At 25.7% G+C, this 24402-nt stretch overlaps 2 protein-coding genes across 2 annotated transcripts in view; both read right to left on the reverse strand.

The window, feature by feature from the left end:
• Positions 1-1057: 1057 nt before the first annotated feature.
• On the reverse strand, positions 1058-21343 carry LOC113372217 (cysteine-rich secretory protein 2-like). The gene is made up of 6 exons (XM_026612540.1): positions 21063-21343; positions 12838-12965; positions 12392-12528; positions 8352-8497; positions 1629-1829; positions 1058-1545 (listed from the first exon to the last, which is right to left on the reverse strand). The coding sequence occupies exons 2-6, from the start codon at positions 12911-12913 to the stop codon at positions 1302-1304; spliced, it is 804 nt and encodes a 267-aa protein (XP_026468325.1). The 5' UTR covers positions 12914-12965; positions 21063-21343; the 3' UTR covers positions 1058-1301.
• Positions 21344-23600: 2257 nt separating this feature from the next.
• Positions 23601-24402, reverse strand: part of LOC113373412 (protein PIH1D3) — a 1032-nt gene continuing 230 nt past the window's right edge. Inside the window, exons 2-3 of the mRNA XM_026613711.1 lie at positions 24028-24242; positions 23601-23858 (exon numbers count right to left, since the gene is read on the reverse strand). Of these exons, the coding sequence (XP_026469496.1) occupies positions 23601-23858; positions 24028-24242 (473 nt within the window). The remainder of the gene's footprint in view (positions 23859-24027; positions 24243-24402) is intronic.

Here is a 24402-nt window from a genome sequence, read left to right on the forward strand (position 1 = left end):
TTTTCTGTTACTTAGGTTACTCAACACTTCGACAAATATAGTCTTAATAATAAACGATTTCTAAAAACAAAATTAGGCAAATCGAATATAATTAATTTTATGCATTATATACATGAGAGCCAAAAATAATTTGTTATTATTTAAATTAATTAAAAGTAATTCAGAGAAATAATTTGAATTTATATGCAATTTATAGCTATTTCATTGAATTCAATGTATTTACATTAATTGATTTAATAAAAAGAGCAATAAATACTTCAAAAATACATAGTTTCTAAGAATTTGTTAAGGGTCTGCCAGGATGTCTAAAAATTTGGTACATCTTATATAAATTTTGTATAAAAAATTAAAAAAAACATTAAATTCTTATATTTATTAAAATTAAATTCAATTACATAAATATATTATCAGTTCAAATCAAATGAAACTGCTTTGTTTGATTTTTTCTATCTTCTAAACAACTACAGAAGTAACATAATTATTATATTAATACTATGGCTGGTGCTCAAAATCATTTTTCTATATGATGATATTATTAATAACTATTAAATACTATAATATATTATTTATTACAATAACTGTTCTTAAAAGTGTAAACATAATATTTTATCGAACTTAATGGCACGATTTTTAAAATCTCTGTCATGGCTTAATACTAAAACAAAATTATAAAAAATCATGGTAATAATCAATTTACGAATTAAATTCAAAATTTATATAACTAAGCAATTGAGATCCGAATTATTAACAAAGAAATTGAAAGTTTGCAAAAAAAATATTATTTAGTTGTTTAATTCAATTTTTGGTCAAATTAAATTAAAATTGATATAAAAAATACAAAAAGCATAAGTAAACTAAATAATAAGTTGTACAAATAAAATTTAAAATTACACAAAAATGACACATTTATTTAGTTTGTGGCCAATAAATTATAATTATGAACATTTATTGATGACTTTAAAATTATGAATAGTCCTCTAATAAAACCATAAATATAAGCAACAATCATGATAAATTAAAATAGAAAATAATTTATAATCGTCAGATGAAAATTTTGAAAAAAACTAATAATCAGGATTTAATGTTTCAACAAATACTTGTGTTGTAATATCAAATTTGATTTTTGTATTCATACTACCAAATGCTGCCCAAATCCTCACACAATCCATTTAATGTTTCATATTTTATTTGCTCGCATTTTTTGCGAATCACTTCTTTAACTCTTGCAGGCAATTTTTTATTACCTTTAATAACAATCATTCAACCAGCATAAATCATTCAACCTCAATATTTTAATTCCATCAATAAATTTTTCCCTTGCATGTGCAAGTCGCCCTACAGTTGTGCCTTCGGTCCCTACCCTGAGGTGTTTCCGTATTACAAAGCCAATTTGCCCAAGTAGCATGCAATTCTCGGCAGTTTATCCATAAATCTGCATATGGGCAACTATTTGTGCAGAGTTTTTTGACACGACACTGGCCTGGACAAGATGCACAAAATTCACCACGTTTGTAGGGTCGTTCTAAACGATCTTTGGCATTCCCACTAAAAAAATAATAATTGAAAATTATAAAACGTATTATTGTTTAAATGTTATTATATTGTTTTTTTTTTTTTTTGATATTTACATTGGACAGTAGTTGCAAACGTAATTATAGTAAGGTTTGTCTTTTGGTCCTCCTCTAAAACATTTTGCAAATCCACAACCCACTTTGTGAGTAGAATCCCATACGAGTTGTGTGTAATGTCCTATGACTTCTAATTTATTTCCCGAGGAACCATAGGTAAAATTATTTTTTTCCAAGAACCATGTTTTCATTGCAAAGAACCTGCAGAAAAATAATCAATTAATCAAAAATCAAAATCAATCAAAATTAATTAATTAAAAAAATATTTTTCTTGAATAGTTTCAAAATGTATCGATAGAAGCATGGCTGAAATTCTTAAAAAATTGCAAATTGGTCAAAAAATATAAGAATATCGATATTAATGAAAAATTATTATTTGCTTATTAAAAGATATTACAGGAATTTTTTTATTATGTAATATGCACTTTTTGTATGTATGTAATGCAACAGGTATATAATAAGATTAATTTTTTTTTTGAACAAGGGGTGATACCCTATGAAATTATTACAAATACAACTTTTTATACAAATATACTATCAGAAAATTGGGGATTGATCAATTTTGAACTAGTAATATAAAAATTTTATATTATTTTGATCTAAAAGTAATTTTATAAGTATGTTATTTTCTACTTATCTTATAAAATCGTATCTGGTATAATATGAAAAAATATTCAATATAAATATTATAATTTAAAATAAAATTTATTGGTATATGAATAGCAATCATAAACAATAAATTATTATGTATTATTCTTGAAAAATATCGAAGAAATCAATAAGTGATATTTTTTAAATAAGTAGTATTTGAATTCAAATTTGTATCATAAATTTATTAGACATTTTTATCTCCTAATTGGATCAAAATAATCAACTCATTTTTTTTAACTGTTTAGCTATGATCAAAACTATTTGAACATTTATTTATATGAATATTATGCTGACAGACTTATATACTAGAGAATAAATTAACCCACGACTATTTTAAATTATCAAACAAGTATTAAATTGAGCTATAAATAACATTTATGTCTTTATTCTACAGTTATATATTTTTCTACGTCTTTCAACAAAAAATAAATAATTATCTGAATGATGATAATATAGAAAACAATCCTGTTCAATTCTAGTTAGAATCGATTGTTATTCAATGCAGAATTTATATATCAACAATCACATTATTATTATAATTTATGATTTAATATAAATGTACCCTGAGGCACCAAAAAACATTTACTCCATTTGAAAGTAATAATTCAAGCAACATTTATATTAGGTCATTGCAATAGTTGGATTAATTAAAATTGCAATATATTCAGTTGCTATTTTAAACGAGAACACGAGAAATATAATGTTATGGTTATTAGTAAATTTAATTCGAGAGAAAATATTTTATAAAAAGGTATGTTAACTTTAAAATATATAATTCATGTACCGAGTTGAAGGTGTAAAATTGGAATAAACTACTTAAAGAAATAAACTTAATAAAAGTGAAATAAATTATATATTTAAATAGCCAATAAATAAATAAATATAAATTAATTTAAATAAATAAATTCAAATTATACATGTTAAAACGTATAATATAATATATTTATGCAATACGGAATTAGTTGAAAGAGTCTAATGAGAACGTAATTATTTTTAGGATTCTAATAAGAATCATATGATTGGCTAAAAGCTCTGTATTTATGAAAATCATATTACATAAATATTAGTATCATACCAATTTAAATATTGTAATTATAAATATCATGTGTGTTTGTGTTTATGTATATTAAAAAGCAATAATTCAAATAAATCAATTATCAATCTTATCACCCCACATCTCTCCATTATTAATATTGGCAGTTTTTATTTAGAATAATCGGTAATTAATTAATCTAAAACTAGTTATGTTGATATGATAATAGTAGTGCATAAATAAAATTAATATACAAAAGACATCTGGTCTCTCAGTAGTGATTAATTTACATATTGTGGGATAACAAGTGTCCACTTAGCATATTTCTTATGAGACTTATGAGATAGTCATTGAAGAATGTAGGTACTTTTTAAGTTATAAGTGGTATGCAAATCTGGAACACTGATGGAAATTGGAATAAATATTGACCAGAAGTTCCTTAAATAATGTATTTTAATAATAATAAAAAATTAGTACAAGTAAAAGGAATAACAGAGATTCCAGTAGTAAAATCAATAGAACTGAACCAGGGACAAAAGCAAGACAAGTGCAAGATGGTTTTACAAAACTCAAATTATTATCTGTTCGATTGTATTCGATTTTTTTTAATATATTATTTGTTTCTGAATTGTGACTTGATAATAATTTAAAAAATTATCAACTTATAAGTTTGTTTAACCTGGAAATCGAGCAACTTCAAAAGAATTCTTACATCTGTCCAGTTGATGAATCGTTTTTAAAGTTTGAAGAGACAGCAGTTACATGTAGATTAATGATGTTTTGTTATATAATATGTTCATGTCAAACCTGGTTTATGACTTAAGTTTTTGTTTCCAATGATGTATTAAGTTTAGAAAAAAATTAAATAAATTATATAAAATTGTCTTTAAATAGTCTCCAAGCTTCATAAAATAGTACGTGTAATAAAATACAAGTTACACAGGTATTCAATAAACATCATGAAATTATTATCATAAATATTTTCCATTATTTTTATCCAGATATGTAATAATAATGATTGAAAGTTTATTACAATAATTATCTACAATTTACATTTTGTACATCAACTAATTTTTCCTACTGCCAAATCAATATTTTAATTATTAATTATGATTTTTTGATTAAACTTATTAGTTGCACGATGATTAATCTAAAACTAATATCATACTTAAATATGTCCTTGTATCATAGTTTTTTTTTTTCAAGGCAAAATGCAGATAAATTCTCTTAATATTTTCTAATGGAATGCAAGGAATGCTCGATATATTCACACATCGTAATAATGAAATAAAATTAAATGCAAGTACAATCTGGATATATTGCAATCTTTAATAACATATGCCTAATGAAGTTCTTCCTTAAAATAATTGTTTAAAAAATCGTGTCAAATAAGAAGTCAAAGATTTTTAACTATAAATTAAATTAGATGTTTTGAACATTTAACTTAGATCTCCAGGAACTGAATTTTGGTTTTAATTCCAAACAAAATGAGAAAAATTAAAACAATATGTAACTTTAAGCCTTATTTAAAAATATTGGAAATTAAAAATAATAAAAGCCTGTATATGCAAATGAGAAATAAAATATTTTGTTTAAACCAATTTTTTGGTACAAATAAATTGTGAGACTTTCAAGTCACAGATGCCTATATTTTTGCACTTCTGTGTATGAAAATGTAATTTTAGGTTAACAAACCTCAGCAAAGGTTCTAAATAATGATATTGTTTTTCTTGACTTGAGATTTATGGGTCATCTCACAAAAAAAATTGGTAAAAAACTAAACATTTTGGAATGCATTCTGAAAGTAACGTAAAATGGTAACAGATTTTGTGTCTATTCCAGTTTTTATATCTTTTTTATGCAAAATTCAAAATTTACTCCTTTTCTCCAAAAATTATCTTCCTTAATTAAAAGTATAAGAAATTAAAAATAATAAAATCCTGTATATGCAAATGAGAAATAAAATACTCTATTTACATAATTATTTTGGTACAAATGAATTGTCTAACTTTCAAGTCACAGACCAAATGTTATTTTTAATTGAAAGTCCTTACAAATTGATATTGTTTTTCTTGACAACGTTATAGAATTGAGATTTATGGGTATTGTCATAAAAAACTTATAACTATTTGGTAGAAAACTAAAAAAATTGGAATGTGATCTGAAAGTTGCGCGAAACCGAAAGACGTTTTTCAACTTTAACCCAAACAATTATTATGGTAGTTGTTTTCCAAAATATCTATCGAAATGAAACAGTTTTTGTGTCTACTCCAACTTTTTTCCAAAGATATTCAGCATGATATTCATCATCCTCTGCCCTAACCTATTTTTGTATTATATCTGAAGTAAAAATTAATAGACGAATTGAAGTGACATAGATACCGATGCTACTTTTTAAGAACTATATACTATATGGTTATGAAATTAAAGAATCTACAATTGTAGCAATCTGCCAGAAGTAGCACATGTGATATATAGAATAGATCAATTGCCTTCATTTGCAAGTATTGGATCGAATGAGAAATGGAACAGACTCGCAATCAGGCCCATCATCTGTGCATTATGATTGATGGCGATTCAAAACTTAGAAAAAGAGCCAGTGGTAATATGAAAATAAAATATTATAAAAGAGCAAGAAAATAGGGCTGACGTTTTGAAGACTATTCATAATTCAGCACCTTACTTTTGGCTTCTTAAAAGTAATGCGATCTACAGATCAAGTTAACATAGGAAAACTTGCTCAAACAAACATACTTCATCTTTCACCCCTCAAACTCTTTCTCAAAATCAGTATAGTTCAGCTGTTATGATGACTGTTAATACCGTACCCTGGCACAAATGTACCAAGTCTTCTCTACTGTTTTTAATTTCAATTTAATAATTTTACCCCAGCTCTCAGACTATTCCGTCGGTGCATCGTTTAAGTGATTGCGATATTATACAGAGGTCAATGGAGAAATATGAAATATCTTATTGAATAATGGCAAAAGATACGTTCCAAGCCACAAGATGAGCCCGAGTAATTAATAATGTTAGTTACAGATTATATAACGCACTTTTGTACCACACAAGCGGTTTAGTTCAATCGTTCTGTAGTAATTAGAACTAACTCGATAATTAATTAACTGTTATTTATTGCAATTTTCAAGTCGGAGTAGGTGATATCTGCAGTTTTGATCTTGTCAAAATGAATTATTTGTTTCAATTGGCTTTTATTGATCTGAATCGGAAGATTTTGATATTTGAAGCGTGGAATAAAACTTATCTATGCGAAACCATCAATAATAAAATAAAATAAACAAGTAGTGTATGGCATCGTGCTTTAAGACAAATACTTAAGGCTAACAAAATTTAGTAAAACAAATATGTTTTGAAAATTAAAAAATTTAAGAATAAAAGATAAAAAATTTTTTATCCAAAAGCAATCGCAGAAAGTTTTTTAAATCATTCAAATCGAATGCTTAGTTCTCTCAAAAACTGCCATTTTTTGCGCATTTAGCTTTGTATCTCCGAAACGGCTAGCCCTACCATTGCCAAAAACTAATCGACTCTTCTCCCAATCATTACAAATTGAATATTCCTTAGATCATTCAAATTGAATGCTCTGTTCTCTCAAAAACTCGATTTCTATTTTTTGCACCCTTTGCTCTGTATCTCCGTAACGGCTGGACCTGCCTTTGCCAAAAACTAATCAGCACATCTTCCCATCAAAAGGAATCGAATGTTTTTTGAACCATTCAAATCGGTTGAGCCTTGCGCCCAAAATAGTGGACTAAAATTTGTATACATACATACACACATCTACACACACACATATGCATTTTTTCTGAGGTATGCCAAAATGTTCAGAAACCTTCAAGCCGTGACCCTAAGGAATGTTAAAAATATCTATCAAATTTAAATATATATAATAAATAACCGAGAGCCAACCTAAACATATCCTTAAAATTTCATAATGAGTATAAAAGGATAAAAAATATTTGAATCAAAATTGAAGACTTAATGATATATCAAATAAAAACTAAGAAAAATAACCAAAATAATCATCATTTTTTAGAAATTTGACCAAATGATAAATTTTGTTTAACAATCTACTTCGTCTCACACATCCAGCAATAATACAATAAAAACAAATTTCCTTTGATGAGGCCCAGAGATAGAAAAGAAGGAGTAAAGGAAGTTTACTATATAGAATAAAACAAAGGAAATATATAGATTCACAGTAAAAGTTTTTGAATAATAAATTGTTACTTTAAATATTCTAAATATGCCAAAATCTAGGTATTCAATAAGGCGACACTACATACTAGCAACTAAGTAGACAACTGTAGTATATATTTTTGATATATCAAACTTAAATTTTATTTTTATATTTAAAAAATATAAATTGTCAATAAAATATGGTAAATTAATAATCATGCGGCAATACATTAATTGTAGTTGTTACAAAAATGTATATAATTTAGCTGATCAAACCAAAACAATCAAAATTTTTTTAGAAATTCGACCAAATAATAATTTGCTCAACAATTTACTTCATCCAACAATGATACAATAAAAACAAATTTCCGCATACATATACATTATTATAATTTCATCCTTTAAACGATCATCAAGAGATGCTGAACAAGTTCATCTCGATTCTCAAGAATTGACCATTGTTGTTGTCGAAGATGTCGTTGACTTTACTCAAGTAAACAATTGAAACTGCGACTTGCTCGGTCAGCAAGCCAAGATAAGATGTCAATTATAGGTACGAGATGGGATGAATCGTAATTTTATGTGCAAAAGATGATAAAAAATTATTTATAGAAAATATATTTAATATATGCGATATTTGTGAATTGCATTTTTTATAAAACTCGCTACTATAAATATAAACCTGCCCTAAAACAAATGACTATCATGTTCTCTCTAGCCTATTCATACGCAAACACTAGTGACGACAAATTTTGTAATTTTTATAAGAAATTTGCGCAAGTTTGTAACAACTTCTATTTTTTCAATACAGATGTAAAATTCGATTATATTACACTTACCATGGTACTTGTTGTGAAGAAACAAATATATTTTGGCCGCAACTTCCAAAATCTTCGTCCCAGCGACCCATTGCGTCATCGTGGGTTAAAAGTAGACATCTATCTGCCCATCTTTGGGCTGCTCGAGCTGCTCCTTTGTGCCATGTCTGTATAATAAAATAAAGAATATTTTTATAGAAATACAATAGTATTTGATATTTTATTAAATTTATGAAAAATTAAATAAACTAGTGGGATGTATGGCATCGTGCCTTAAGGCAAAGCGTTTTCGGGCCCACGGATCAACTGATTTGAATGGTTCAAAAAACATTCGATTCTCATTGATAGGGAAATGTGCTGATTAGTTTTTGGCAAAGGCAGGTCCAGCCGTTATAGAGATACGTAGCAAAGAGTGCAGAAAATATAAATCGAGCTTTTGAGTGAACGGAGCATTCGATTTGAATGATCTAAAAACCATTCAATTAGTAATGATTGAGAGAAGTGATTATTAATTTTTGGCAATGGCAGGCCCAGCCATTTCGAAGATACAGAGCTAAATGTGCAAAAAATGGCAGTTTTTGAAAGAACTAAGCGTCCAATTTAAATGATTCAAAGAACTTTCAGCTTGTTTTAACAAAATAATTGATTTTGGAAAAAAAATGTATCATTTTCTTTTTTTTAGTTTTTTTTGTATATCGAAAATTCAGATTTTCATTTTAATTCTGACTAAAGTTCTAATATACTTTAAACAAGTTTATATAATTCTTATAAATAATATACAACGTTACAATAATCTATTTGAAAACATTCAGTATTCCTCAAACATTCCGTTACGGTACGGGAAGTTCCAGCAATTTGCCTTAAGGCACGATGCTATACACCCCACTAGTTCTTTTTTTATTTCAATATAAATAGTTAAATTTCATGTTACTATTTATAATTACATTTACATCACTCCATCTATAATTAACTCAATTTTAAATAAAATAGATTTATAGCATGATTGCACTAAGCCACTATAGTATTAAAGCAAATGTTTATTTTTAACTATATATTTAATTATAGGTCTGGCATTGAAATACAAATATAAATAACATTAGCAAATTTTATTAGATCTTGTCAAATAAACTTTTTGATTACTTAATCTACATAATTTTGAGTGTTGTTTCAAGAAGACACATTTACTATTTATTTTATTATTTCCTTCCCTGATCTATAAAATTCTGATAGATAAATAAATGAGAAGGATAAATAAGATTTATTAGTAGAGAAAAAACAATAAAATCACGTAGAATATGTATTAAATACATTAACTAAATTATATACATTTTTATTACAACTACAACTAATTGCTATTACTGCATGGATATTGATTTACCATAATAATTTTTGATATTGACAATTTATATTTTCTAAATGTAAGAATAAAATTTAAGTACGATAATTATATGTTAGGATTTTTAATCAATCTTAAATTTTAATTTATCTTAAATAAATAAAATTAAAAAAATATTTTGCAGTAGTCTACTAGGTGTATGTAGTGTCGCCTTATTGAATACCCAAATTTTAGGGTTTTGAGAAAATTTGAAGTAATAATTTATTTTTCAAATTATTTTACTGTGAGTCTGTATATTTCCTTTGTTTTATTTTATATAGTAAACTTCCTTTACTATTAGTTTTCTATCTCTGGGTCTCATCAAAGGATTTGATTGTGATCCGATCGAAATTACATTCTGGAGCACGTGTAGCACATATGTTATACGTCTGTTTTATTTATTTGTAGTATACGTGCATTTCAAAATTAGCAAATTCAATACATTTTGGCTTTTATCCAAATCTTTGGACAAATTGTTACATTGCAGTTTTGTTGCTTAATGGCGCATTTTATGGCGCAATGGTTTTTTCTACTTGTAACAGTTTGTTTAGATAATTCGTAAGTAGGTAATGAAGTCAAATTAAAATAAATTGAATTGTTTGGCTTGTGAGCTAGAGTCAATATTTTAGGTAGTTCGAATGACTGGTGAGAGGAGAATTTACCACAAATTGCACGTTACTCTTTTTTATTAAAGTATATAATTATCCACATCAAAGTAGAGAAAATATTTTATAAAGTTATAGCAACGTGACTACTTTAATACTGTAATAAAATTTTATTTATTATATTTGGAGATTATATAAATTTGAAACTAGTGGTGTATGGCATCGTGCCTTAAGGCAAATTCCTGGTACTTCCCGTACCGTAACGAAATGAGCGACGAATATAAATATATATATATATATATATATATATATATATATATATATTGATGCTAAGCTATTTTTTTTTACATTTCCAAAAAATTCAATTTTGAATGAAAAATAATCAATATGATATTTGGAATCAAAAATGCTGGGATTGAAATGGTCGGATAGTTAAAATTGAGTTTTTTTATTAGTATTGTACATTAACCATTTTCAATTACGATTATTATTCTGTACAAATTGAAAGTTGCAGCATGTATTTTCCAAACACGCATTTAAAAAAAAAAAGAAAATTGATCCAATATATCAAAAAAAGTGAGAGTTCGACCTTGATAAAATTATTTTTTTTATGTAAAATGGAGCTTTTTCACAAGCTCAAAAAATTTCAATTACAACTCAGCCAAAAACGTTCGCTGACAAAAATCGAGATAAAAAATGATATATAATTTCTATAATAATTTTTAAAAAATAGGGATTTGTGGTAAGAGGATGAAAATTTAGGATTTTGTGTATTTTGATATACTCATAAAAATTTGAACCAAAAGAAATCTCCGGGATGGCCAACTCTTACTACTTGGTTTCAATAAAAATATGAGTAAACCTGTCCGGGGTTGAACCTAAGAACTTACCAAATTTTAACGCCTATTGCATTTATTGTTACACACACAAACAGACATACTACCATTTTTATTGAAATTAAAAATACTAGTGCCTATAAATATGTATAGGTTATTTTTTATCCATGTATTACAATTACTATGGGTTTCCAACACCTGTCAAACATCATTAGTACGTACATGCCGCACCGAGTGGGTTTTAAATAACACCTACAAGGTGCAATAAAGCTTTATGGCTTATCTATTTCTTTATTTTTGACAGATATATATTATATATATAAATAGAAAGAGAATGGTAATGGTACACAGTGACTGTTTTATTAACATGACTTATTATATATTTAACTAACTGGAGTCGATACTCCTTTGCTTCAGACAACAAATAGGCGGTCGATTCAAATCGAGAGATTTTCAAAAAATAAATTGAAATCAATCTTAGAAACTGGAACGAAGCCAGAAAATGTTAATTGCATTCGACTAATTATAATGATTGATAAATTAAGTAATACATTAATAGATACCGGATAAGTAATATACTAATAGATAAATTAATTATTGAATTTTAATTAGGATTTCAATAAGCATGATACAAATTAGTTAAAAAAAAAATATGTTAAAAAGTTTGTTATTTCAATTTTAATGTCCATAGTCTTATTTGACTTGTTATATTGAAATTTTTTGAACTTATGAAAAAGCTCCATTTTACATAAATTGGCACAATTTTTTACTTTTCTTCAAATAACTTTTAATTTTCTTCTCGGATATTAAAATCCAAATTCTATACATTAGCAAACATTAGATAAAATTTACTAAAATCTGGTAAAAACTGTTATATGTACTTGGATATTAAAATTTTGAATAATTTGCAGTTGAAATGCACACTTTGGTATATACAGATAATCAAGGGATCTAGTACATTTTTTATATTTCTTCAAATAACTTTTTATTTCATTCCGGACATTATAATATGTTTACACTAGTAAAAACTAGATAAAATTTACTAAAATGTAGTGAAAACTGTTATATACACTTGGATATTAAATACACTATAAATAAATTTGGAAAAGTACAAATCATTCTAGACTAGAAATACAAATATTATGTCTTGCTAAACCATTTTGAATTCATGGTAAAAAAAATTCAAAATGAAATTTCCTAAATAGCAAATCTATTATACAATAAAAAATAAAGTATTATCCTTACCATCCTAAGCATGTTTGCAGGCCGAGGATCAACTTTCGTCCTAAAGAAATTATGATAAAGGACTATTTTCTTTTGTAAAGCTCTAAAACGAGGAGTTAGGCCTCGTAAAGGTATTTTGTCACCGTAAACCTTTGGTTCTGAAAAAATTGAAGATTCAATATAATCATTATAATCATTTATAGAAATAATTTTTTTTGTAACATATATTTGTATATTTTTATAAGAGGATTAGAGAATAAAGAGAACGCTTTATAACATGTATAATATAAGGATACTTATTAAATTAAAATTCTTAATAGTAGCATTATAATAATATTAATATTTGGTTATATATTTTTGAATAATATATAAAATTTATATCATACTGTATATTATCATACTGTATAATAATAATTAATTATGAATTTGCTAATTAGTATTTACTTGTAAAATTTTATTTCACTTACTTCTATCATATCGCCAAGCCTCACAAGTGCATATGACCACCGCCAAAATTATGATTATTGTATTACACTTCCACATTTTTCACAAATAATTAAAAACTATTACACTAAATGCATTTTTACTGGAATACCTGTAAAAATAAAAAAAATAAAATATTAAATGGTATAGACACCGGCAATCAATAAATTAGTTGTAATTAATTGATATACATAATTAACTTCAGAATATAAATATTAATTAAAAAAATATTTTTAATTATTTATATGTATCATTTTATTTACAATAATTTCTAAAGTACCTATAGAACTATAGATAAACCAGAATGAAACTTACTCTATATTACTCTATATTATAGAAACAATCACACAACCTATTATAGCTCTAATGGTATTTCTACTTCTAATGGTACCAAATTCGACAATGAATATAAAAAATATATTATTACTAGGACTTTTTCAAGTGACAAGTGAAGTACTTATATATGATTGATTCATAGTTTAGATCAATAAAAACTTATCCGCAGAATTGCGAAATGTCTCAAATGTTTCACGAATTTTCGACCTTGGCCTCCACAAACAAAACTGATTCATGACGACTGTCAAAACTGTCTCATCTTGACATTTCCTTGTGATATTGTGAAGTTTTAATAACTATATATACCCACTTGGATTCAGAAACCAAAACCTATGAATTTATCTATTTTTTTATATATCAATCAGATCAACCTTAAATTTTCTGGAAGACATAAGTAATAATTACGAGAAATCTACCAACTCATCGGCATGTATTTTATTATATTTTTATTTTTATTTGAAAAAATTTAAAAAACTGTGTAATTCTTATTTTTAGTTAGAATTTAATAAAAGCTCAATTAAGTAGAACTCACATAAACATGTATGAAATATAAAAATTATACCGAGGGAACTATAATAATCTCTCTTATAAACGCAGCACTACAATATTATTTTTGAGTGTTAAATGAAATTCCAAAAATATTAAAATTCTAGTGAGATTTAAAAAGCAGGAAATTTATGAAAAAAAATTATCAAAATCACACAAATTTCATGATTTTTGACAAATAAAACTATTTTTTTCCTAAAATTCATTTAACTGAGCTTTCAAGTGCAACCTAGAGCTTTGGTAAAACTGTGATAAATTTTCTATTATTGTGATTAATTTTCATTAATTTTATTCCTTAAAACTTCAGATCCGTAACCGTAAATAACATAAATTTCATGTTTTTTGATAAATAAAACAATTTTTTCTAATATTCATTTAATTGGAAACTTAAAGTCATATGTTGCTTGGGGCGATAATAAAGCAAGTAAGGTAATATTTAACTCATTTTGAAACAATTATTTGTGAACATTTGAATTTATTTAATCTTGATATTCTATAAGTTATTATATATTTTCTTAAAACTATGGAAATAAAAAATTAATCAAAATGAAGAAAATTAAAGAAAAATTATTGTTTATTCCTTACCGACCCGTTAAATTTTTATGTATATCACGTGCAAAACAGTGGAATTTAAAATATTCATATTTTCAAATAATTATATTTGGCTCAATATTTAGCAATAATATTTACAAACAACAGAATGCCTAACCTAAATCTTTACAAAAACAATATTATTTCACTAGTGCATTAAATCTGATGATATTTAAGTAGACTTGTCTCTGATAAGTTGGTTTTTCTTTGCTAAAACCAGCAAATCTTTATCAATTTCTCAAGTATAGTTAAACAGAGTTAATAAAATAGTAAATATACAAATTTTTTAAGATATCATAAAATGAGTTGGTAAAGTCTTTATGGTAATTGTGTCATTCTTTAAACAAGAATATCACGGTTTGACTGATCAACTAATTTAAATAATTATTAGGAAAATCAGATGTTTTTTATACATATTATATATATCGGAAGTTTTTTTTAATTACTCTATTTCTTACAACTGCTGAATAAATAACATTTAGTAACAGTAATGAACAGTTATATAAATAAACTTGAAGGAATTATTATATACCCTTAAATGAGTCCTATATAATTTTTCCATTGTTTAATAATAATATCATCAATTTCCATCCTTAAGTGTTTAAATATATTTTTTAAAAAATTCTAAAAACTGAACTAGCTTGTATCGGGCAATAACGATTGCAAGCAAGCAAGATTTAGACCAACTATTCATATCTCTAATAATAAACTTAAAAGAAATATTGTACCTAAGTCTGAATCTATCATGTTTATGTATTGATAATTATGTTATTAGTAAACATAATTCTTAAATGATAAAACGAATTTTATCATAAAAGCTAACAAACAAGTTATTCATGCAATAATTATTAGGCCAGCCTTTTATGACTTTAATTATAAAAATTATTATAAAAAAAAAATTAAAATAATTTAATACACCCCTTGTCTGATTCTACAGCAATATTAATTAATATCCTATACAAATAATTATGAAGTATTTGAATAAAAGAAAATAAAAACATATTTTTGAAATAATATATATAAATTAAACAATTTGAAGACTAGTATTTGATGAAACCACTTTGTATGATTAATGCAGTCAGTGAATTGCTTATTTGTAACAAAAAACCAAATGCACTCAGAAATTAGATAATATCATAAAAACCAACATGATATAGTGGTTACATTATTATTAAAATATGATAAATTTTCCTTTTTCCTCCGGCTTTCCAACTAATTGCAATGTTTACAGTCACTCCACCGCAACCTAGATTTGGAGCGATAAAACGTCGGAGAAAAGTTTAAATGAAAACTCCACAATAATGACTCTTAACTAGTACACTGCATGTTTTGAAATCTGAAAATAGAATTTTCTCAGTGCAGAATTGATGGCGATTAAATGAAAATGTTGAAAATTATTTGTGCCGAACTACTTAAGTCAGATGTAAGATGTAAGATCCAGATTGACGTCACTAGTTATAGTTGTTCCGGACTAATTCATATCTATCATAATGGTTATGATTTATATATATATATATATATATATATATATATATATATATAGTATATGTAAATTCACTATATGTGTGTTGTCACTAAACTGTTTCTAAACGACTATTCGAATTTTGATAAATCATTTTAGAGTATGTGAATGCATATATAATAGTGGTTTTCAACTGAATAAATACAGAAACCACGGAAAAAATGTAGAAAAATTGGAAAAAAATTCATTGTCAAAATGTCAACTCACTTAAAATTTGAACTTAAATGTTGAGTGAGATTATAAAAATTATAATCTAAATTGTTAAAAAAATAATAATATCTAACTGAATGCTCCTTTTTTCAATTAAAAATATGAAAAATATAAGAGAAAATCAATCAAACAATATTTTAAAGTGATATTCTATATTATGGTAGGTATACAAAAAATTAATTTTAAATAATTACCAGGATATGAAAATAAATATATGAGAAAAGAATATTTTTTGATATTCTTATATCTGATTATTTATTTTTAGACAGCAATTAGAATATTAGAGTCCTATAAGATCCTGTGAAGATTTTCCTAAACTACGTATCGTTTTAGCTGGCAACCCAATGGTTGGCATATCTCTATGTGATTTATCATATTTTTAATAGAACTTTTCTAATTATTACGGAAACAATTATTTTGAGTGGAAAAAATCCAACGTGATACTATAATAATTCTTTCTAAATTTCTTATACTGTTTAAAAACCTGCATTTTCCAATACTATACGTACGTTATGCTATAATCAAAAATACATCACATAATCAAAAGCAAAATATTAAATAGAATTTCAAAAAGTATTGGATAGGATATTTAAAAATCTGGAACATGAATTGTAGACGTGGGCACAGGACAACGTTTGTCGGGTCAACTAGTATACATATATGGTAGATGTATCTCAGAACTCAACGTCAGGCCAAAATGGGGTGATTTTTGTAACTATTATAAACAAAGTTAGAAATAAAATTATTCCATATAGTTCGGAATATGATGAGCTTTTAAGTGCAATCTAGAGCTTTACCAAAATTGAATTTTTTTCTATAATTGTGGTTAATTTTTATTCATTATATTCAATTAAACTCTGAATCCGCAACCGTAAATAACATTTCTAGGACCACAGTAAAAATAATGGTACAAATACCCCAAGTTTTAAAGTTAAAAGTTGAAAAAGGTAGAAATAAAGTTTATTCCATGTAGTTTGAAAGTTTTGAGCTTTCAAGTGCATACTAGAGCTTTAGTAAAACTGTGACAATTTTTTGGTTATTGTGGTTAATTTTTATTAAATTTATTTAATTTAACTTTGTATAAATAGCTGTAAATAACATTTCTAAGACCACAGTGAAAAATAATGGCACAATTATTCCAAAATTTTAAGAATTTGGACTTCTTGTTAAACGTTGAACTAAAATTTTTGAATTAGTATATTTTGAGAGGCCCTGTTTTTTTTTTAATGTACTGAAGTGTGTTGGCAAATTCCATCAAACTTTGGGGCATTCAATCAGGATAGTAAAATAATTAGAAATAAAAAATGTATAGTTTCATGATAAAAAAATGAATAAAAAATTAAAACGTAAAAATTATGTAATTTTGCAAACGACACACTAAAATCGATATCAAGCACAATTACCAAAAATACTTAGCATTGTAATATGGTCTTTGTTTTTTTTCATTATTTATTTAATTTATTTAATATGTATTATCAATATTGTTTCAAATGATTATTTATTAATGAATTGCATTATTATCATAAGATAGATATACAAAATCCTAATTACTCACATTTTTTATGTAATATATTATTGAATAAATGAATCTTTTCAAACAAACAAACAAACCAAAAATGTTTATACCTTCATCAAACAAATTAAAATTATATTATCTCAAAATCAATTAAATATTATGGTTTGTTACTTTGCTTGTGTGAAATTATGTCATTTTTGAATAAATTTCACTGCAAAAAATTTTCATATATAATTATTATAATTTTATAGTTATTTAAATCATATTATAAGAATATTGAAGCAATGTAATTCAAGAGGTGAGAGGCATTCAAGTAACTTTATAGTAAACCACTATTGTTTCAAATTTCGCATAATTTTATTTGAAGAACTATCAGATAATTATCACAAATGTTTTTAAACGCATTTTTTGACTACTAACCCAATGTAGAAAAATTTCTTCAGAACACAGACAAAACGAGACATTTCTATTAGTACCCTTTGGATACAGAATACGAACTACCATAATTTCCAGTGCCAATTACAAATCGCTGAATTTATTATCAAAAACAGCACTATTCTAAGAATAATTTATAGCATTTCAATAAATCTTCAATTTACCCAGGTAATTTATATTTCGGCACCGGTGCACTTATAAATTCGAAACAAATAAAATATTTTCTAATATCAATATCGAACCCTGGAGCAATGCCAACATGATCGGTCGATTTGACTGATTTGTAACCAATGGACCGAATTTAAAGAACATTCAACTGTGACCTTCATTACACTGTATTATTATTATTTGCTGCCGGGCGATTTCTTCGATCGATCAGTCGAGACAAGAGAAGATTTTTAAATTATTTTTATGCTTGAGGAATCCTCGTATAATGCCTGTATTCTTCCCGTTGTTGTGAGTCATTTGACAGATTTATGTAGAAAAAAAGACAATGACAATGAGAATTTATTGAAGAGATTTATTTGGAATTGATTTGATTGAAATACGAAGATTTAGCAGAGTGCATCCTATTGTCGAATTCAATTAGGCGCGGAAAAGATGGGTTGAAAATTTGCTCGAGCGTAGAATGGTAATTGAAACTTGATACTGACAAAGCAATTTTCATTTAAAAATTATTTGATTGTTTATTTTGCTTCCAAATGTGTATAGTAATTATTACATATCATTTTCCTTTGCCTACTACATTATATATCCCTACTTTGTAGATCTACTTCAAAATTTTAGTTTACAGAAGTGCAAAGTACAACAACTCTTCAATTGTTCAAACAGTTAAATGTGTCAATGGGCTAAGAAGAACCTATTGAAAATATGTCAAGTTTATTGATTAAAGCAAGTAGCAAATTTGTGAGTCAATTAAAAAATCATTTATCAATATAACAGATCAAATAGATCTAAACTTTTGGTAACATTAAACAGTAATGTATTCTAGGAAATAATTTAATTAATTTCTATTTAATATTTTTAAATGGTGTATGAAATATATTGTCTCTCTTTAATAATAATATAGAAATATATAATTCATTCAATATATATGTATGTATATAGAAATATGATAGAATAAAATTATTTAGTACAATCCATATTTGATTTGATGTTATAACAAAATTTATTGCAATTTTTTATGATGTATTAATATAAAAAATCAAACACTATAATATACATATTTTCATATCCTGCAACAAAATCTTTAGTTCCAAGTATTTTCTTATCAAAAGTGCAATATCTCGATGCTGATTGATTTATTGACTTGGTTGTTGATCTTCCTCTCCATTTAATTAAATTAGCAAACTGATATTATAAAAATGAAGAAAATTAAAAATAAAATATCTTTTACTAATATATATTAATTTTACTTATATTAATTTTATAAAAATATAATTTTTGTTTTTTTGAAACTTCTCCAACAAAATTTTTACTCAAAAATTTATTTACGTTTATTTTTTATATTTTTTTGCAAACTTGGAAGATACTATGAGCTGATAGTTCAAATAAACGGTTCAAAAATTGTGTCTGCAAAATTCATAAATTTAATTAGCGAGTGCAGTGTTTTATTTGCAATACTAATATTAGATCTGAAGTAAATATTATGCAACGCTAATACTGAGTATTAAATTAGAAAGTAGCTCAAAATTACATAAATTAGAAGATAAACTTTAAATCAAAATCTCAAATGATATTAATACAAGCCTTGAAAAAGTATTCTGGACAGAACTAAATAAGAATTGCATGATTTATATCACTCATGTAGAAAATATAAAATTACATATCTTTTACTAAACTAAACTTATCAGAATTATAGGAGAAAATCAACAAAATAGTATTTTAAAATAATATTATAAATAAACAACAAGATATGAAAATAATAATATATGAAAAAATATTTTGTGATAAATTATTTTTGGACAGCAATTCCTATAAGATTCTATGAAGTCCTATAAGATTCTATGAAGATTTTTCTAAACTACGTAGCTTTTTAGATGATAACCCAATGGTCGGCTCTATTAATTATTTTATTATCCAAAACCTTTATGTTATTCATTTTATTATTACTATTTTTCTAGTGAAACAAATAAATAAACTAAAATTAGTTAAGCAGCCCAAAATTTAACAATCGCTTAACTTTGTTAGGCAACAAATCAATAATAAATTAACCAAATCATTATATAGAAAAAAAAAATAATTTATAACCTAGATGAAAAAAGGTATAAATGTATATAACATAAGTGTAATGTATTTAACATAAATAAAAATAAAAAGGATCATAAGTATTAAAAATTAAAAATCTAAATTTACCATTAAAAACTTAAAATTATGATAATCATCATGATACTCATATCAAATAAAATACTTAAATAATTGAATTCAAATTTAATACTTTCAAATAAATATCTTGTTAATATACTATAAATTTAAGTGCATGTTTTCACATAATTTTAGTTTAGTTTGATAGATTTTTATAGAATTATCAAATGCATGTAGAAATTATTAACAATAAACGATCGAAATGTGAAAATCTGATATGAAAAATTGTGTATTATATAGATTATTTTATTATATAGACTATTTAATGTATCGTAAATTATTTTCAGTACCATATATTGAAATAATAAATAAATTTCAATGCATTTTAGTTTATTATATAATTCAATAATAGTGCTATTTTTAATAAGATAAGTGTGCAATAAAGTTCTGTGTTTATTTTTATTATTGCAAATGATATATTAAAAATAATTAACGAAAACTGTACATATATAATATATTTTTTGTTCAGTAACCTTTTCTTAAAACTTTCTAAAACCATCTGATGATATATTAAAAATAATTGACGAAAATTGTACATATATAATATAATTTTTTTTCAGTAACCTTTTTTTAAAATTTTCTGAAACTTTAAATTTTTTTAACATTCTGAATATTTTGTTTTTATTTTTATTTATTATTATTCTATTATGATATGTAATAAAAACATGTTGACAAATAAGATATCCTACCTCTTAATGCACGTGTAGTTATTTTGATTTCAAAATCCTTATCAATACACAGTCATCACTTGTCTTAAGTGTTTTTGAATCACAGAAAATTTTAGCAAAACCGTACACTCGTCAATAGATAACAATTTTGTCACAAACGAATAAAATTTCAAACCGTTCTAATAAATATCTATCTAAACTATCAACTGTTACCGGACCGTGGAATAAATAATAGGATGATAACAAAGATTTTTTTAATATTTTTTTAAGGTGTTGCACTGGCCACGGATGAGGGCCGACTGGGCCTGAGACTCAGACTGTGATAATGATCGAGTAACCGGCCGAGATAACAATGAGAACAAACGCATCGCCTACACCGCACCGCCACACCACGCGGCCGGTAAGTTACTTCTTAAGAGTAGTAGTAGTATAGATCGATTCGATTGGCGAAGAATTCCGGAAAATCGGAAAAGGAGAATCGAACCAAATGCGAGCTAAACTCGTTTACTGAAGGTTACGCACACAAAAAAACTAACTTGTAAATGATAATTCATTATTGTGTAATAACTTTACACTTAATTTTGCATTTTACAATTGTAGACATGTCACCTGTACAATTTTTTTTTTTTATTTTAATTGTATTCGGCCGCGTTTACTCTGAGCATTTAGCCACTTACAACATTTTTTTTATTTAAATTCTAATTTTTCAATCTTATAATATTCTTCCTAATTTTCCTTTTTATTTTTTTCAATTTTTGCTTTTTTCAAATTTCTAATTCTATTCAACTTCTATCTTCATTCCATTTTTTACTTCATTCTTCTTTTAGCAAATTCATTCTTACTTTCAGCATCTTCATTCTTCTTTCAGCAAATTTTAATGTTTTCCTTCTTACTCCTAATACAATCCAGCTATTCGAATTCTGTAATTCCTATTTTTCTTTAGTTTTATTTAATTTCTACTTAACAAATACAATTTTATTTAATTTCAAATTCAGTGACAGGATTCGGTCCAAAGATCCCGAACACGCTACTAAATGTGCTATGCTCGCCACAATACGGCAATTCATAATTGTATAATACTTTACCCACAATTTTGTATTTTACAATTATAGATATAGCAGTTATAAAACATGTTATTTTTATAAATGCACTAACCCAGTGGTTCCCAACATTCTAGCACGTCATCTCTCCCCCCTTCAGTTTTTATAAGAGGGCGTCCAATAATCACGTGATCAAGTTTTAGGTATTTTTTGACTCCCTCCCACTTAGTAATACTTAAAATTCCCCCTCCTCTCTCGTGTATTTTTAGTTATAAGAAAAAAATGTAAAATTTAGGATTTTTTTAAAAATGTTTGAATTTAAAAAAAAAAATCAAATAAAAATTAAATATACGTGATATCTTACTATACACCTCCCGCCCTCACGTAATATTATGTGATTTTTTGTCAAACTCTCCCCCCTAAAATCCTCACATGATTAATGGACTCCTCCTAAATAGATTGTTTTTGTTGCGCCCCTTTAATTATTTTACCAATTTAATTCCACAAGTACTCAATTATCAGACTGTAATTTAATAAGCAATATTATGTAAAAATATACATAAAAAATATTTATTTATTTCTTCATTTCTTATATCATTTCCAAACTTTTGGTTTGTTTTTATTAATAAGATTTTGCAACCCCCATTTTCCTCATATTTAACTTATTTTTAGTACGATATTAGCACTTGTGCCAGGCGATCAAACAGTTCTTTATAGTATTTTTTGCTAATTTTCTTAAAGTTGAAAATGAAAGTTCAAAATTATTAATTTGAGATGCAATTTTAACTCTAGAAACTTCATTCGGAAATTTTCCCATTCATAACGCATTGTTTCATATAGGCCTTAGTTTTTGATTTTTAAGCATTTTAGCGCTCATTGATAAGTGGATAAAGCTTTTATAACTTTGTCTTGCTTTTGTCAAAATTTCAATCACTTTTATCAAAAGGGTCCATTTACAATTTTAATCATAGTGGGCCTTATTTTCTGGGCTAATTAGGCTGGCTAAACCTAATACAATTGAATGATCTTTTGATCATCACTATTATTATTTCTGTTCTTATCTTACTTAGTTAATTTGTTTTGCCTATTATTTATTAGAAAGGTTTGCCGCTTTTCCACGTTTTTCTCATATAAACCGGTATCAGAGCAATATGCTTTTGCCAATTTCAATATTTCATCTTCCATGATTTCACCCACATTTTGGAGAATTTCTGCGCAGAATTTATTCAATTCATAAATTGATTAAGTTATAAATTTTACAATTTTAACACGTATTAAAAAAAGTTCGTACTTCAAAAAATATACCAAAGGTTTTAATTATGATTTAAAATAGTGCAATTCTGATTGATACTTAATTTTTACATATCTAATTCGATTCTCAGAAATATTACAACTTGGGCATGACTGCTTCAGAACTAACAAATTTATAATTATACATTATGTATAAAAACTAAAACCAATAATTAAAAATGATTTTAATTTTATTTTATCAATTGTATTACTTCAATTAATTCATAGTTTAAAAATTAACAAAGTCAAATTCCCTAATCATACGTATTGTTAATTTGAGTTGTTCGAGATCCGAAACAAATTGAGCTTTACACAAATCAGGATCACATTCATGAGGTAGAGGCATATTAAGTCGAAATTTTCTAGCATCGACTATACAATGAGTTTTTGTTAAAGTTAAATCGACACTGTCTGAAGTCTCTCCTGGTAAATTGATGGTCAGAATCATGTCTTCGCAGCTTGAAGTTGCTGGAGTCTTACAAGTCATCTAGAAAAGAAAAAAAAAAATCATATACAGATGAAATAACAAAATTACAATTAATGAATTATAATGGAAAATTTGAATTTTGTTGCTTTTTTAATTATATTATTTCTTGCTGCAAATTTTCTTGCAATATTTTTTTTAAAAAACTTTGGAATAACTATAGTTATATTACCTGTAAAAATACATCCTCGCTAGTCACTGCCTGTTTATACACAATATTATATTCAGGTGTTGCTTTGTCTCCAAAAGAACTTTCGTCTTCAACAGTCAATAATTGGTCTTCATATTCCCTAATTTCTTCACAAGATTTACCTTCACCCTTCACAGCATTCTTGTCAGTAGGTCTTATAATTGGTTTAGGCTTTTTTGGACATATATTACCAGGACCTTATGTAAATAACATAATGATTAAATTAATTAAATTATATTCAATCTCATAAAAAATGGTATTTTTATTCCAAAATATCCCAAATGCATAATTTTGCCCTTGAATCGATAAGAAGCTCTTGAAACAAAAATTGTGATAAGAATTTCCGAACTTTTATTT

This window comes from Ctenocephalides felis, unplaced genomic scaffold (genome assembly GCF_003426905.1).
Source record: "Ctenocephalides felis isolate EL2017-DRISC unplaced genomic scaffold, ASM342690v1 CF-g0.4_SCAFFOLD_01604, whole genome shotgun sequence".
In the NCBI taxonomy this organism is placed as follows: Eukaryota; Metazoa; Arthropoda; class Insecta; order Siphonaptera; family Pulicidae; genus Ctenocephalides; species Ctenocephalides felis.

Excerpts from the sequence above, each read along its gene's own strand:
- LOC113372217 (XM_026612540.1), bottom strand. The coding sequence starts at position 12,913 with ATGTGGAAGTGTAATACAATAATCATAATTTTGGCGGTGGTCATATGC. Across the intron at positions 12,529-12,837 it reads GGCTTGGCGATATGATAGAA|AACCAAAGGTTTACGGTGAC; the intron begins GTAAGTGAAATA and ends CAATTTTTTCAG. Across the intron at positions 1,830-8,351 it reads TCTTCACAACAAGTACCATG|GTTCTTTGCAATGAAAACAT; the intron begins GTAAGTGTAATA and ends ATTTTTCTGCAG.